The 16,982-nt window shown below is 46.9% G+C and overlaps 1 protein-coding gene across 1 annotated transcript in view; it reads left to right on the top strand.

The window, feature by feature from the left end:
- The window catches only part of LOC110295000 (WD repeat-containing protein 49-like), an 83,691-nt gene that overhangs the window by 58,469 nt on the left and 8,240 nt on the right, over window positions 1–16,982 (top strand). The window contains exons 15-20 of the mRNA XM_021163437.1: window positions 4,491–4,586; window positions 6,466–6,524; window positions 7,394–7,535; window positions 8,472–8,511; window positions 9,654–9,742; window positions 11,411–11,604. Of these exons, the coding sequence (XP_021019096.1) occupies window positions 4,491–4,586; window positions 6,466–6,524; window positions 7,394–7,535; window positions 8,472–8,511; window positions 9,654–9,742; window positions 11,411–11,604 (620 nt within the window). The remainder of the gene's footprint in view (window positions 1–4,490; window positions 4,587–6,465; window positions 6,525–7,393; window positions 7,536–8,471; window positions 8,512–9,653; window positions 9,743–11,410; window positions 11,605–16,982) is intronic.

Raw genomic sequence — 16,982 nt, forward strand, 5'->3', positions numbered from 1 at the left:
CCAGGGATGGTCCCACCCACAAGGGGCCTTTCCCCTTTGATCACTAATTGAGAAAATGCCTTACAGTTGGATCTCATGGAGGCATTTCCTCAACTGAAACTCCTTTCTCTGTGATAACTCCAGCTGTGTCAAGTTGACACAAAAATAGCCAGTACACTACTTAAGCATTCAACTGCAAAACTTTACTACCACTTGCCAATTTTTTGGGGAGAGGCTGGCTCTGTTTCTTCAGGGTCTTCTCTGTCTGCTATCTCCTAATGATCGTGGTCATCAAAACAATAATGGGGTGCCCCAGCCATAGTTGAGATGTCTTCTGGTCTTACTGCTGGGTGTGCAGGGCTGGGACATTGGCTATAGCCTGTTGTTAAACAGGCTTCCTCCCTTCCCCTGCCCGCTTAGCGGGCCAAGCCCTTCCTTCTCAAGCAGCAGCTGTCTGCTTTGGAGCCACAGGAAAGGAGATGACACAGAATGCTGGTTGTTTTGGCATAGAATGAGGAAGGTCTTTCATTTCCTGAGGCCCAAGCTACAAATCCTTAGCGAACCACGAGAGATGATTAAATCCCTTGCTTTAGGCATTTAAAAACAAAACACACAAAAACTCGGAATCATTTAGCCAGAAAATACTTCTGAGCTGTTCCTAGATGCATTAGGCTCTGAGAAGTGATGTCAGAGGTATAAGATCTTAAGGGGCTTCTGGTCCTAATGCAGAGGCAAGCTGTGGGTAGCCAGCGAGTTAAAAAAAAAATAATAATAATGGTTAAGTCACGTGGTCGGCTTGAGTGCCACCTGGAGGGGATAGGCGGTGGAGCCTCTGGCAACCTTGGCATCAGAATGGAACTCTGACCTGCAGACTCATCACCAAGTCAGCTCCTGATCCCCATTTCTCCACTTGTTAAAAAAAAAGTTATTCTCCGAAGCTCTCTCTGAGAACACCGAACTGTTTCTTTTGTGTGTGTTTGTCGTTTTTAGTCTTTAGGGAGGAAAGGGATGGGCATTCGTGGCATTCCAGAAGTTTAGTTTCTTTGCCATTAAAATGAAAATAAAGTCACGGGCTTAGGATGTGAGGCTGACGCTTCAGGAAGCAATTCTGATGCAAAACCCTGTTTGCAGAAATGATCGCTGCTCTAGGTTACTGTAGACTGCAAGCAGTCTCATTTTGAAAATCTCTTTTGTTACAGGAACACAAACCCAGCCATCACCACAATAACACTTCCGCAAGGTAGAATTTTCACACACACACATATACACACACAGAGGCACATACACATGCACACTGCACACACACATGCACTTGCCCTCTCCTGTGCACACGCACACAGGCGCACACGCAGGCACATACACACACGGTGTGCATGCCCTTCCATGAAGGAGTAACCTGGCTGCTTCTTGACAGTCATACCAAAGCTCAGTGGCCTTTCTCACATGGCCTTGATGAAGGGGATGCCATCTTGCATGCAGAACCACTGTTCTCTCTGGGAAAAGGCTTTGCAAAGCTGGAGGGGGTGAAGTCTTTATTCTGCTGACTCATCTCACTAAGGTTTCTGCTCCATTCTTCCGCCCAAAGGGGATTGCTAATTCCTCTTCCACACCAAAAAGAATTTGACTGTGAGAGAAACCAGGGGATCCCAACCAGGCCAAAGTTCAATAAAGTCAGCCCATCTGAGACAGAGGAGGTTTATATAGGAAAGCAGTTGACACCCACTGGTTGGCTCTGCCATCAGCCATTTTCCCATAAGCTGATTTTATCTACTGCTCACACTGACCCGGAGAGACAGGCAGTGTCTGCCTGCTTGCATCAACAGGAGGCTGACACTTGAGAATTAAACAGGACTCATCATTAACAGCTGCCATAGGCTGAGGAACTTTGAGAGAGGTGCTTTGGGGTCATTAATACCTTCAGCCTTCACATCAAGGTTTATGTAGGAGACTCATGTGGTCTCTGCTGTGAGGGAGAAGGTCATCTCCACGTGATAGATGGGCATAGCTGAGGTGTTGTGCAGGGATGCACTTCTGAACCAGACATGGGTAAGGAAGAGGCTGGCACACCTTTGTGCCTCTGTAGCCATCCCTGGGATAAACACAAGCAGAAAACCAGAGAGGTCACCTTTATGACCTCTCAAAGACCCACTTCCTAATACTCTTATATTGAATATTGGGGAGCTGTAAGCATTCCTTTATATGTAGCTGCTCATTCCCTCTCTGAGGCCCCCACCCCGGCCTGGCTTGGAAGGGTCATGGAAGGACTGTGCTTTTCTCATAATATTCTTTATGTCTCTTGAGTTTCATTTACTAAGAGGCACCGAGGGAGTAGGGATAAAGAGTCCCAAACACTGGCAGATGTGGGAACTTAGAGATGTAGAGCTAGGCTAGTTTATTTGGGAATTGGCCGTGTCCATTGAGTCCTGGTTTAATGGCCATCTCCTCTACAGTGTCTTCTCTGCCTAGTCCATCTTCCAAGAGCCAGCGCCAACATAGTCCATGTGAGATACCTTCCCTGGCTCTGTCCCTTCCTGAACACACCATCAGCATTCTGTCCATTGCTTGGGAGTTTTCCTTAGCTTACTTTTGGGTCTCTGCTGCTGCTTGTCTTAAACTTGAAATGTGGCCTTATCCATAAGACATATGTTGCCCTGCTAATTAAGGTCAAAGTCTTACCATTGTCAAAATTGCCTTCTCCTCTCCATGCAAAATGGCAGACTTGCTTTACCAATAGGGTTTCTCTTTCTCTGACTTAGTCTGGAGAACTCAAACAACCCCTCCCCACCCTGGCCCACCCCACCTTCCACATACATATGTACATACATACATACATACCTTCAGAATGTCACATAGCCTTGGTTAAGATTACAGATTCAACTTTCTCCAGATAACCTAGAACCTGAGATCCCCAGAACGTCTTCCCATAGTGTCTTAGCCTTCAGTCAATGACCTATGCCCACCCTGGATGTTCCTACCCCCTCCCCCAAAACTATATAACCCTTGAATCACCCCAAGTAAAGTTGATCTGTCTCCCTGAAGCTGGTCCCGGTATGCTGTCATTACAATACATACTCACAGGGCTCCTGAACACCCTATCCCTGACACCCTACCACACCCGACCCCCATCCATCCTCTCTGCTTCATTTGCACGCACACACACACACACACACTCTCATTGGCCAATATCAGCTACCAATCCACAGGGGGCAGGGAGGGTCACAGACATGCTTAGATGTAAATGAAAAGTAAACAAACAAACAAACAAAAAGAATGGTGATCTTTAGGTCTTCAACAAAGCTTCCCATTTGCTTAACTATGAATCTTCCCTTCTGGCAGCAACCAGTATCACCACTGTATGGGTGAAGGTATGAGCTTAATCAAAGGTTAAATAAAAGTTGCTCAACCAGGAACACTTTGGGAGAAGCATCTGTGCATCCTGGGCTGTAATGCCCACCCTGACCCCACGGGCTTGGCTGTCTATGCTGCCTAGGTTTCTCAGACCTCTCAGCCTCTCTCTGTAGCTCATGCCACATTCCCATTCCTTGTCTCTCCAAGTCCTAGTGTTGGGGGGCAGGGGTTCGGAGTGCCCATAGGCTGCTGGAGCCATCATCTGAAAGAAAATAAAACTTTAGACCTGTGATTCATGTAATTTATGTCAAATAGCCCAAAGAGTTGTTTGTGAGCTTTGAAACCTGGGGCTGAGAACATAGCAGAACAGGCCAGGACATGCCCAGGTAGGCCCGTCGTCCTGAGGCTGCTTGGCCATAAAGATAAAGAGAATGACAAGTCCGGAATGGCCCTGCGCCTCCCTATCTCTCGCCCTTCTGACCTAAGTTAAATGTTAACCAGATGCTCTGCTGTTACCTCCATCTGCATGTACAGTCTGCTGATGTTTAAATGAACCAATCATGTGAAACCGCACCAATTCCTTCCCCAGCCCCAGACTCTTTTTCTATAAAAACCCCTAGCTTTCAAGCCTCGTGGTCGAATCCACTGCCTCCTGTGTGAGATACGTTTCGACCTGGAGCTCCGCCATTAAACTACCTCGTGTATTTACATCAAGACAGTCTGTTTGTGATTCTTGGGTGCATACCGAATTGGGAATTGAGTGGGGGTTTCCCCACTAGGTTCTTTCACATCCTTCTATCCCTGGATGGGTTCTTACTCAAGGAGATCACGTATCCCTGTTGGCTTTTCAAATGCTGCTGGGGGCAGCTACATGTGTGAGAGAGAGCTGAATGTGTGTTGGAGAAAGGAAGAGTGAGCAGGTGAGAAAAAGAGAGACAGAGAAGCACATGTGTGCATCTGCAGCTGGGAGGCGAGGGGGGAAGAGTGAGAGAGAGAGAGAGAGAGAGAGAGAGGTACACTTGAGCACATGCAGAGGTAGGGGGATCGAGAAAGAGACCGAAAGAGGCAGGGAGACAGACAGACAGAGATAGGGTGCAGTGATGGGATGGGTCCAGGCAGGGAGATTGTGAAAATAAGCTAACACACCTGCCTTTCATTTCCAGGCCCAGATAGAAGTGTTTCCCAGCTCGTCTTTCTAAAGACACGGCTGACAAAGTTGGATTCAGCATCTGCTTCCCTCATCAGCAATGGGCCCAGAGGTGAGGTCTCTTCTGAGATGAGGTCATCCCGGGTCCAGGTTGGGTGAGGAAATCCCCACCCCACCCCAAGTGGCACAATCTACCTCTGCTATTTAATCGCCAGCCTTAGAGATCCCAGGCTAACATCCCAATCTGCTCCAACCGGAGCCTACCCTACAGGAGGGCAGCCATATAGCTAGGATGCCAGCCCATTCGTCCTCCAAATCAAGTCTCTCTGCCCTGCTGTTCCTACAGCCTGCTGGGCCCCAGGCCACCATCAGGGGAGATTGACCTCAGCTGTCTATCCCAAACAGACCGTGAGGCCCACAGTGACACTGACACCGTTCAATTTGGCCAAATAGAAAAGAGAAACTGACTTAAGGTAGCCACAGGTAGCCTCGCAGAGGAACCAAAGGAGAAAGGCCAGAGGGTCATGTAGTGAAGAGCTAGCAGGGTACTAAGGTCAGCGTGGAGCTGGCAAATCCTTTGGAGAAGGAAGTGAGGGCTCAGCAGGGGCCATTAACAAGCTGGCTGACATTAACCAGGAACATGACCTCCAAGCTTTGACTGTAACAAGTGGGCCCAAATCCAGCCCCCAAAGGTCTAGGATTTTTAGTAAAATCACAAAGGCAGTGGCGATGTTGTCCTGGTAGGGGGCAGGGCTAAGCTGTATATATTTGGTCCCAGGGTGTTTGGTTGGTTGTCACCTGGGGGTGGGGGGAGGGGGCTGCCTTCTACTTGTCTACTTTGTGCCTCTGTAGCCATCCCTGGGATAAACACAAGCAGAAAACCAGAGAGGTCACCTTTATGACCTCTCAAAGACCCACTTCCTAATACTCTTATATTGAATATTGGGGGGCCGTAACCAGGGTGTTTGGTTGGTTGTCACCTGGGGGTGGGGGGGGGGCTGCCTTCTACTTGTCCGGGCCTGACACTGAAGGTCTTTTGACATCAGGTGCTGTTGGGGCTGGGGGGATCTCAGCTGTCTCTGACTCCTTTGATACCCACTCTTATTCTGTCTGCTTTTCCTGAGGGGGCATACACCCCCTCCCCCCAAAGAAGAGGAGGATTCTGTGGCTCTCCCAAGATCTGCTTGGGGTTCCCCACTTCACTTGCTGTCTTGCGTGCGTCCAACTCAACCAGCAAGAACGCTGCAACAGGATCCTTCTGCACACGTTTATTGGGAGAGCTTGACTGTAGAGGCGAAAAGACCCTGAGCCCAGCCCTGGTGCTGCTTTATATNGGCCTAGGAGAGGCGTGTCTCACACCCGGATTGTGTTGTGCTTGGTTGATGCTTACCACCTCATTTGCATTCCTACATCTGATTGGTTACTTTCTCTCTCATCTGTTTGGTTAACTTCTCTCTCTTCTGATTGGTCAATTTCTCTCTCATCTGATTGGTTAATTTCTCTCTTCTGATTGGTCAATTTTGGTTAATTCTCGAAACCTCATCTTGGCAAAAAACTTTCCTGCCTATGTATGCGTGGTGGCCAGCAGAAGCCTGTGCCACTCTGCAACGGCACATGTGGCTTCCCACATTACTGGTGAACCTACATGTAAACCACAGGCAAAAATTGAGGCCACTGGGCCAGGTACACACACACACACACACACACACACACACACAAAACTGGAAGACATTAATTCTCAGCATAGCACATGTTGTACAGTGGGCACCCTCCTCTGCTAAGGTCACCCTGATTAGTGGAGGAGAACCCAGCAAGTCATCAAGGTTAAAACCACTCCCCAATATGATCTTACAGTTCTGACTGAAGAAAATGAACCAAATAAGGAAGAGATGTTTGCCCCTGGTGTGAGACCACAGGGTTGGCCCAGCACATATTCAGAGTTCTTGGGTGGCTGAGCTCTGCCCACTCCTTACCACCTCCCTCTTACCCAGGTTCTGTCTGTTTCTGGAAGCTCTTTAGTGGGTCTGGCCTCGTTGCAAACTTCACTCCGGTAAGTTGGGGGAACAACTGGGTAACCTGGCTATGGATTTGCTTTATTATTGTTGTTGCTTGTTTGCTCCCTGATACTAGCCTAGGCATCCGGATGGCCTGCTAGGTTCCAATTCTTTGCTTTGATATCTTCCTGATAAGGGAAGCCCAGACATATTCCTCAGAGTGGACCAACCGTTGGCCACACACAGACCTCATTCCCTAAGAACCAATCAGTTTAAAAGTCACAGTGTTCTGCCAGTCACATTGTGCCAAGTGGCTGTTGCTCTATTCTACCCCTGAAAACTGTATAAAAACTTGCTGAACGGGCCACCCAGGGTCACCACCTCTCCTTTGGGTGCAGGATGACCCCAGCGTGCTGGAACAATAAATTTCTCTTGCTTTTGCATCAATCCCTGGCTCCATGTGGTTCACTCAGAGGGTCCCTGATAGCTAAGGCTTGTCAGTCGTTTTTTTTTTTTTTTTTTTTTTTTTTTTTTTTTTTTCGAGACAGGGTTTCTCTGTGTAGTCTTGGCTGTCCTGGAACTCACTCTGTAGCCCAGGCTGGCCTCGAACTCAGAAATCCGCCTGCCTCTGCTTCCTGAGTGCTGGGATTAAAGGCATGTGCCACCATGCCCGGCTGGCTTGTCAGAGTCTTACCCTGACATGTCTAAGTGGCTGAAGTTGAGTTACTGTTTTTTGTTTGTTTTGCTTTGTTTTGTTTTTTGAGAAGGTAACTCTTCTACTGCTGTCCTGGAACTCACTCTACTACAGACTAGGCTAGCCTTGAACTCATAGAGATCCACCTGCCTCTGGAGTACCGGGACTGAAGGCATCATACACCAGTAGAAGAGTTACCTTCTTATTATTTTTGTCTCTGATATTTCTCAGTCCAGAGAGAAAGCCCAGGTGAGCGGCATGGTGGTGACATCAGGAGACACTCTCGCCTACCTGGCTGACCAGCACGGCTTCATACATGTCTATGACATCCAGGAGTATGGCCTCCAGGGAACAGAGCTGCAGGCTCCCAACAGTACGCAGTGAATTTCTTCCTGTTAAATCCTAGATAAGATTGCTTTGGTTCCTGTGAGATGCTCTTATGGGAAAATTAAATTGTCCCAGTGCAAGGGATTACTCTTAAAGCTCTTAGAAAGTAGAATCGCAGAAACATGGTTTCCTGAAAACATTTGGTGTCAGCAAAGATGCAGGAAAGGGCATCTGTTAGCACCAAACAGGGGGTGATTGCTTGCTGGCAATTGAGGGGCACATTGACAAGCTGTGTCTAATGCTACAAATGGCAATTCCACTTGTAGAGATTTGGCGAAGGAAGTGACAAGTGTCCACAGAGATTTACTTGCAAGATTGTACAAGAACAGGTATTGTTCAGAGAGAGAGAGAGAGAGAGAGAGAGACTGACTACATGAGGACTGGAATTTGTACTTCCAGCATTCATATAAAAGCCAGGTGCAACACACACACACACACACACACACACACACACACATGTCCTCTGTCTCCGAAGAGAATATTGGCAGCCATAATGGCCCACCTGTAATCCCAGCACTCTTGAGTCAGAGACTGAGAACCTCCCAGGGCAAGCTGGCTAGCTACATTAGACTCATCATGCCTCTGTAAATGAAGTGAAGAGAAATGAAAGAGACACCCAACATCAACCTCTGCTCTTTACATCTGTATATCTGTGCCCACATGCTGGCAAACATGCCAGCATACCATGTACACACACACACACAAGATAAGAATCACTGAGGAACGTCATTGTGTAAGCATGTTCCATTGGTCCTATTTCATACTCTTTCAGAGCTGGCATGGGGCAAGGAGGGTATTGCACACAGTAGGTGCTTTGTGCTCACTTAGGGGATTAAAGCAGAAAGACCACCATCCCCGCATCAGTGCCACTTCCAACCGGGCACACATCCTTACCAGACTCCTTTCTCTCTTTTTCACTTAGCCGTGACATCCTGGAGAGCTCATGTCAGCATGGTGACCTCGTGAGTACCATCCTTTTGAAGGGTTCAGTAATCTATAAAAGAAGGAAAGCAAGTGTTTGAGTCTTGGTCACATCAGTCCTTTCTAAATCCCTGTCAGAGGACCAAAGGAGGAAAACAGCATTGCCCTTCTGCTCCGGAGGACAGGAGAGGAACATGGTCCTCCACTTGGAGTGGAAAGGGAGAGGTGTTGGGGGCTGGGCTGCTGCTGCCATGTATTCAAATGCAAATCACCAGATCAAAGGTAGCACCAAATGACTCTGTAAACCTTGCTCATCTTATTCTCTGACTGGTTAAATAAAAATGACCTACAGGCAGTTACTGGGGACAATAGAGGTAGACAGAGCCCAGGCTTGGGGGGTTGGGGCTTGTTCACAGGTAGGAACCTTGCCAGGAGAATGAGAGGGGAGAAGATGGAGAGATCAAGAGATCTCTTTAGATGGGATGGACCAGGAACATCGCTGAGAAATACCCAGTCCAGCATAGAAAAATAGTTCAGGGGTAGTTATCCAGTAATTGTGTTAAAGTTAATTAAATACATTGATAGGACTGTCTTTTTGTTTTGTTTTGTTTTGTTTTTTTTTGTTTTTTGAGACAGGGTTTCTCTGTGTATCCCTGATTGTCCTGGAACTCACTCTGTAGACCAGGCTGACCTCGAACTCAGAAATCCGCCTGCCTCTGCCTCCCAAGTGCTTGGATTAAAGGCATGCGCCACCACTGCTCAGCCAGGACTCTGTCTTGACTATTAGGAAATGTTGGGGGGGGGGGGAATGGGACTGACCAGGTCATAATAAGAACTAATGGAGTTATTAATAACAATTACAAACACACATTGACCTGGTGTTCTTCTGCACATTTATGGAGCTCAGTTGGTCTGGATTCACATGAGGCTTGAGTGAGTAGGGAGAGAGGAAAGAGAGAGAGAGAGAGAGAGAGAGAGAGAGAGAGAATTTTCACTAGTTCATTTTCTGACTGCTGGGGGAGGGGCTGGGAATCTGGAAAGAGCACAGTGTGAGAGGGAGGTGAAGGGAAGACCGGTGTTGTTTAGGAATCAATCCAGCTTCGCTCTTCCTTTCATTCGGATCCGATGTCCCTTTCTGGCAGAGCAGCTCTGACGTATCTCCTTTCCCACTTTACCTTGCTAGCCTGGAGCTGATCCAGGGGGGCAGCATCGTGCTGTCTTCCTCCCTTGACTGCACTGTGCGCCTGTGGAGCCAGGATGGGGCATACATAGGTAAGACCCGCCTCTGCTCAGTTCAGGGCCAAGAAGCCATGGCTCCACGGAGTCGCACATCCGTGGTCACGTGTGTTCGTGTGTCCAGGCCGCCATAGACAGAGTGACGTAGACAGGGTGACTTAATGAAAAGTTACTTCTTCGGAGTTCCAGACTCTAACTCCAGGATGGAGTGAGTCCCCACGTGGCCCGATAAGGAGCTTGCTTGGCTTTCAGGGCACTGGCCTCTTGATCCACACATGATGGAGATAGCTCTTCGCTGTCTCTTATAACAAGAACACTAATAATATTAGGTCTTATGACATTATTTAAAGCCAATTCCCTCACCAGGGTCCCTGTCTCCAAATGTAATCTTTGGGGGAGGGGGTTTAGGCTAGAACCATAAACATTTTGGGGAGCTGTGATTTGGTCTATAACACAACATCAGCTTCTTGTATCCAAAACTGGAAAAATAAAATAAAATCAAAGACATTTGAACTCATTGAATTCAGTGGGTGGAGGGCTGTCACTTTGGGAAGGAAGTGTTTTATCATGAGGATCATATTCAGGTAGAGACATTCAGCTATGCGGTGGGCAAAGACCTGACATGTATGGACCATAGGGACAAGAATAGCCTAATCCACTACTTAGAAAGACAGTGCCCCACATTGGGTGCAATATGTTGTAATAAACATTAAACAATCCCGGTGTGGGGTTTCTACATGTAATTTAAAAAAATTAGAAAAGAAATTCTTCACCCCAATCCAGCAGGAAGCAGTCATAGAAAATCGTCATCCCAGTCCCTGAAGTTGGGGTGTCTGGCTTTGATTATTTTACGAATTATAGATATGCTGTCATTTTAAAGGATAATTTGCAAATGTAATTTTGAACAAGGAAGAGACTAGAGAGCTTAGACTTGGGGATTTCTGTCTTTCCATTCCTCTTCTCTATCCTTTCTTTCCTAGGTAAAGGGAAGGGGGTTGTAAAGAAAAAAAGAGAGATAGAGTAATGTTATAAGAAATTAGACAAATAGGGAAGAAGAAGCTGCCATGGGATAGAACATGTAGGGGAGGAGAAGGGAGAGCCACCATGGGTGAGCTGAGCTATAACAATGTGGCCATGTGGGCTGGCCAACTAGAGCTAAGAGCAGCCCAGATGAAACATAGTAAGTAATAACTTATGGATAGAAGGTAGATTCTAACAACATGGAGGGTAGGCAGCTGTCCAGCCACTGTCCTGCTTAAAGCATATTAAAATATAAAGGCTGTGAGCGTGTGTTTCATCATAACTGGTCTAAGGCAGGAAGAAACCCCGTGCCAGGATTATTTAATATTTATTACAACAGAAAGACTGTATGGCCTGTCTGTGCATGGTGTCTTGACCCGTAGCTTGTGTTTCTCGAAATAGATCTGGGTCTGGCTGAATTCATCTTTCAAGTTCTTAGTACATTATTGAGTAGCCTGCACCTACAATGTAGGAGGCTTTCTAGGATTCTCTTTCAAGGGTTAGTTGTCCTATAATTGCTTCCTAGAAAGCTACCAGGGAATAGCTTAGCTGGACTGAGGTGGCCATGCCAGTCTTAAGGAGCTCCACCCATGTTAGCAGTAAGCTTCACTCTGGCTAGAAGACAGGTTACCATTCCCCATTGTGATCTGCATGATACCTCTTCATCTATCTTTATTCCTCCAGGGACCTTTGGGCAGAATCGCCCTTGGGATGTTTTCACTCCTGACTCGTGGGGTCACCCAAGAGTCCCCTTTGAGATTCTGACAGACCCTCAGAGCATGCCTACCCACCGGATACTGGAAACAGATGTTCCTGCTGGATGCTTGGGAGGTCAGCAGGAGCAGGACCACGGGACCGAGGAGAAGGACCCGTGTGAGGTTGGTGTCTGAACCTAACCACTTGTGTTTCCTTTGTGGGTTCTCTGCTGATCAGCAGAATGTGCACATAGGTTAAGAAAGTCAAAGCATGATCTGTCAAGCCAAGGCAGCAGGACAAGGAGAGTGTGTCTCCTCCATCCTGGCATTGGCACTGATCTGGACCAGGAGGGCATGCGATCCATCTGTGAGATAAAGGACAGGATCTCTGGGCCCTTCTCTCCTTTTGCCTACAGAAAGGCAGCTCTCCCTGGCCTTGGAACACAGCAACATGCTCAACCCTAGTGTCGAATCTGAGGACAGACCCTGCACACTCAGCCCGTACTTCCTATTCTGAGGTGCATTTTAAAACATCTAACAACTGAGAGGAAGCTATGATCGGCTTAATGCCCAACTCCATGAGAATCAACGTCAGAGCAAGAGATTTGGAGAGGGCCCTGGGAGATGCAACCTTGATTTAGAGCTCCCATGAAATATATGCATTTCCAAGAAATGCATGCCCTTTAATAGATTGAAAAGAAGGTCATTTCATGAGCTATTGTTTGCCAGCGATGTCACAACTCAAAGCAGGACACCTGCTCTGTCAGCAGAATCATCATGTCTTCAGTTTCTTTCTTGGCAGCCTCACAGAACACAGATCTCCCAGTATAACCCAGCTACCGACTCTAGCTTAGAGCCCCAGAGGTGTTCAAAATAGAAACAAAGGATCCAGGCAAGCACGTGCCAGGAACAGCTTCTGCCTCACCTGAAGCTCCTCTGTAGTCTTGTTCTCAAGGTTATCAAATGATAGATAAACCACAGCGGCAGTCTGGGGAGACTCAGAATGTGGCTCGCACTGTTGGCTGATTTAGAAACACAGTCTTTTCAGCTAGCATTCAATATGGGAAGCTCTAATGTGTTCATTAATTCTGATAGGCCCGCAATTTAGCAAACAAAAGCTCAGACGGAGGTGGGAAGAGAAAAAGGAGAAAGAGGGGGAAAAAAATGACAAAGCCCCAGTCAGTTCTTGGTTCAGAGACAGCTCTAGGGAGAAATCGAAATTCAGGTTCAAGGGGAGGGGGTGGGGAGAGTTCTGGTGGGGCCCAGCAGGAGGAAGAGGAGACAAAGAAAGGAAAACAGTAAGACAGGAAGAAGGATGAAGGAGGCAGGATGCTCAGAGCAAAAAAAAAAAAAAAAAAAAAAAAAAAAAAAAAATCATGGTACTATAATTTATTGTGTGCTGCTTGCTCTCCAAGGGTGAACTAAGTCTTCCTGAGTGATTTTGATCTTCTATAAGGTAAGGGTCCTTCATGCTAGGGAAATATGGCAGCAAATGATGTGACACCTGGAGCAGAAGCTGAGAGCTCACACCCTAAAGACTGACTCACTCACACCCTAAAGACTGAGAGTGAGCAATGAAAATGGGGTGACACTCTGCAAGCCCCAAGCCAAGAGAGTGCACTAGAACTGTCACCAGTCTTTAAACATTCAAAGCCCACCTCCAGTGACACCCTTCTTTCAAGAAGGCAACAGCTCCTAAGACTCCAAACAGCACCACCAATGGGGGACTGCTGCATGGCTAGTTTTATGTCAACTTGACACAAGCGAGCATTATCTGAAAGGAAGGAGCCTCAATTGAGAAAATGGAAAATGTCTCCTTGAGATGTGGCTATAAGGCAAGACTGTAGGACATTTTCTTAATTAGTGATTCATAGGGGAGGGCCCAGCCTTTAGAAGATGGTGCCATCCCTGGGCTGGTGGTCCTGGGTTCTATAAGAAGGCAGACTTAACAAGTCATGAAGAGCAAGCCAGTAAGCAGTATCCCTCCATGGCCTCTATATCAGTTCCTGCCTCCAGGATCCTACACTGTTTGAGTTCCTGTCCTGACTTTCTTTGGTGATGAACAGTGATGTGGAACTGTAAGTCAAACAAACCCTTTCCTCCCCAACTTACCTTTTGGTCATTGTGTTTCAGCACAGCAATAGAAACCCTAACTAAGACAAGTTGGTACCAGGAGTAGGGTATTGCTGTGACAGACCTGACTGTGTTTTGAAGATTGTGATAGGACTTTGGAAATTTTGACTCCAAAGCTATTGAGTATTGGAAGCTAAGAATGTTGAGAGCAGTGAAGAGGAAGAGACCAGCATTCTTGAGGGGAAATCGTCTGGAACGTGTTTCCTCAGGGTCAGCACACAGAAGCTGTGCTCAGAAGGAGCAAAGTTCGTACACCTCATTCTGGCAGCCAAACTTGGTAGCATAAGAATCACTTAGGCGAGCCGGGCGTGGTGGTGCACGCCTTTAATCCCAGCACTCGGGAGGCAGAGGCAGGTGGATTTCTGAATTTGAGGCCAGCCTGGTCTTCAAAATGAGTTCCAGGACAGCCAGGGCTATACAGAGAAACCCTGTCTCNAAAAANNAAAAAAAAAAAAAAAAAAAAAAAAAAAAAAAAAATCACTTAGGCGGTGCTGATTTTGAAAGCATGAAGGAAAGCAGCCTAGCCTTGGCAATGTGTGGCAGGACTAGAGTCTGGGAAGAGAGCCCAGGAGAGGCTATTGTTTGAAAGTGCAGCCCAGTTCCAGCAAGGGTCTGTAGCAGTTTTGGAGATGCCAGTACCATGAGATGACCACAACTAATAGCAGGAGATGTGGAGTGGAACTGGCCTGAGCCTAGAAGACAAGCTGTGTGTGTAGGCTTATGTTTTTCAAAACCTACTTTAATAACAGTTCTTAAACACTTCAACCACTCTTAAAGCCCAATTGACCAAAGGTAGGGGAGGAAGATGGTTAATTGGGCAAGTGCAATCTGGACCTGTTCAGAAGTGGTTCCTTGTGGTAACCAAGCCAGCTTAGTCAGTCAACAGGGTCTCGAGGGAGGGAGGGAGGATTTTTTGTTTGTTGTTTGTTTGTTTGTTTTTTGAGACAGGGTTTCTCTGTATAGCCCTGNCTGTCCTGGAACTCACTTTGTAGACCAGGCTGGCCTCGAACTCAGAAATCCGCCTGCCTCTGCCTCCCGAGTGCTGGGATTAAAGGCTTGTGCCACCACACCCGGCTGGGAGTGAGGATTTAAAAGAAAAAGACAATTAGACAACTTTATAACATGACTCCAGCCAGTTTTGGATTGGTTTTACTTTTTATTTGAGGCTGAATTGGTTGGGCTTTACTTTTCTCCAGTCTGCTTTTATATCATTCTAAGTACATGCAAGGGCTGGTGAGATGGCTCAGTGGGTAAGAGCACCCGATTGCTCTTCTGAAGGTCAGGAGTTCAAATCCCAGCAACCACATGGTGGCTCACAACCATCCGTAACGAGATTTGACTCTGTCTTCTGGAGTGTCTGAAGTCAGCTACAGTGTACTTACATATAATAAATAAATAAATCTTTAAAAAAAAATAAGTACATGCAAAAAATAAGGTCAGCTCTAGGTCAAGAAACAAACAAGGCAATAAACAAAGTCCCCTGGTATTCAGGGACTTATCAAGATGGTCAAGATCTTGAGCCTACTTGCTTGTCCTAGCCCAGTGTCAAATTTCTGCCTGAGCCTACTTCCGTGTCCTGGCCCAATGTCAAATTCCTGCCAAATTTCTAGCAGTGGCCCCAAGAGCAGTAGCTCAATCTAGAAGAAACCACAAGGCCCCCACTGATCGGCATGAGTCCACCAAAGCAACAAGCAGCAGCCAGAGCACCACTAGAAGTTCTTCGGTGTGCTTCTCTCCACAAAGTCACAAAGAAAGATCAGTGAAGAGAGCAAGGCAAACCAATGCCACAGCGTTGTCAGCAAAGACCAGCAAGTCAAACAAAGCCAGAATGTTGTCCACTGTCTTTCCAAATATCACGCATCCTCTCACACAAACCAGCAAAATACCACATGCTCTTACACCAGACATCTTCCAGAAAAACACCACATGTTTTTTGCTCTCAGCAAAACATCCTCTCATAAAATAGCTTCCTAAAGAACATCACACGACACCATTGAGTCTCCAACAAAACCAGAAATTCCCATTTCATGAGTGTGCTGCAGAGGGTTGAGCCAGAGAAATGACCCAAGCCCGTTTGGAGGAGGCCAGAGGATTGTGAGTGAGCTCCAGACATTGGATATTGAGTTATTTATACTGTTGGAGATTGGTTTTGCTTTTATTTGATAGTGACTGGCTCTTCCGTCTTGAAGTAAGAAAGTAATTCATTTATTTTTGATTTTACAGGAGCCCACAGTTGAAAGACTTATAAAGTCCCTTGGGTGGTGGGTATCCAGGATGGGCAAAGGTCATTAGCTGAGGGCTTAGGGTCCTGAAATGCCTCATTAGCCTGGGGAAGCATTTCAGGAATCTCGGGTGCTAGCTGAACAGGTTCTCTTATCAGGAGAAAGGAAGTTGATCCTCTATCCTAGCTGAGGCTGTGTGACATTCCTCAAGTAGAGACAGGTATATGGGGCTTTGAATTACCCAGACAAGGTCAGAGGAGGGTAAGGGAGTCTTCCACACTGCACTGAGCTCAGAGGTTATCCAGTCACCGTGAACTTTGACCTTAATTAACAGAGTTTGCCCACACCTTCATATTAAGGCTGGACAGGACAATCCAGTAAGAGTAAAAAAGTTTCTCAAAGCAGGCAAGAGTCACAGGTATCCCCCTTCCCACTGTTGGGAGTACCACAAGAACATCATGTTACATAACAGATATGCAGAGAACCTATGTCAGATCCATACATGCTCCTTGACTGTTGGTCAGTCTGTGAACCTGGTTAGCTGGTTTTCTTGTGGTGTTCTTGACCCCTCTGGCTCCTACAATCCTTCCTCCCCCTCTTCTGCAGGGATCCCCACCCCCACCCCAGCTCTGCCTAATGTTTGGCTGTGAGTCTCTGCATCTGCTCCCATCAGTTGCTGGATGAAGACTCTTTGATGATGATTATGCTAGGCTCCAGTCTATGAGTATAGCAGAGTATCATTAGAAATCATTTTATTGACTTCTCTTTAAATTACCAGCCTTGCTTGATTCTATCTTACCATAGGCTATCCAGCCTCTGGCTCTTGGCCCTCCAGGCTGTGTCAGGTATGGGCTCTCTCTCGTGGCATGTGTCTCAAGTTGGACCAGTCGTTGGTTGGCCATTCCTACAAATTCTGTGTCACCTTTACCCCAATACACTTTGCAGGCAGCACAAATTGTAGGTTGAAGGTTTTGTGGCTGGGGAAGACTATGAGACTTCTAAAGATTGTAAAAATGTTTTATGTTGTGATGCTGATGTTAATGTGTGATCACAGGAATGAACAAGAATGGAAAGGTTGCCGGGCAGTGGTGGCATATGCCTTTATGTTATGGCTGTGTATGTTTTTTTTTTTTTTTGTTTTTTGAGACAGGGTTTCTCTGTATAGCCCTGGCTGTCCTGGAACTCACTTTGTAGACCAGGCTGGCC

The sequence above is a fragment of the Mus caroli genome, chromosome 5 (genome assembly GCF_900094665.2).
Source record: "Mus caroli chromosome 5, CAROLI_EIJ_v1.1, whole genome shotgun sequence".
NCBI classification, from domain to species: Eukaryota; Metazoa; Chordata; class Mammalia; order Rodentia; family Muridae; genus Mus; species Mus caroli.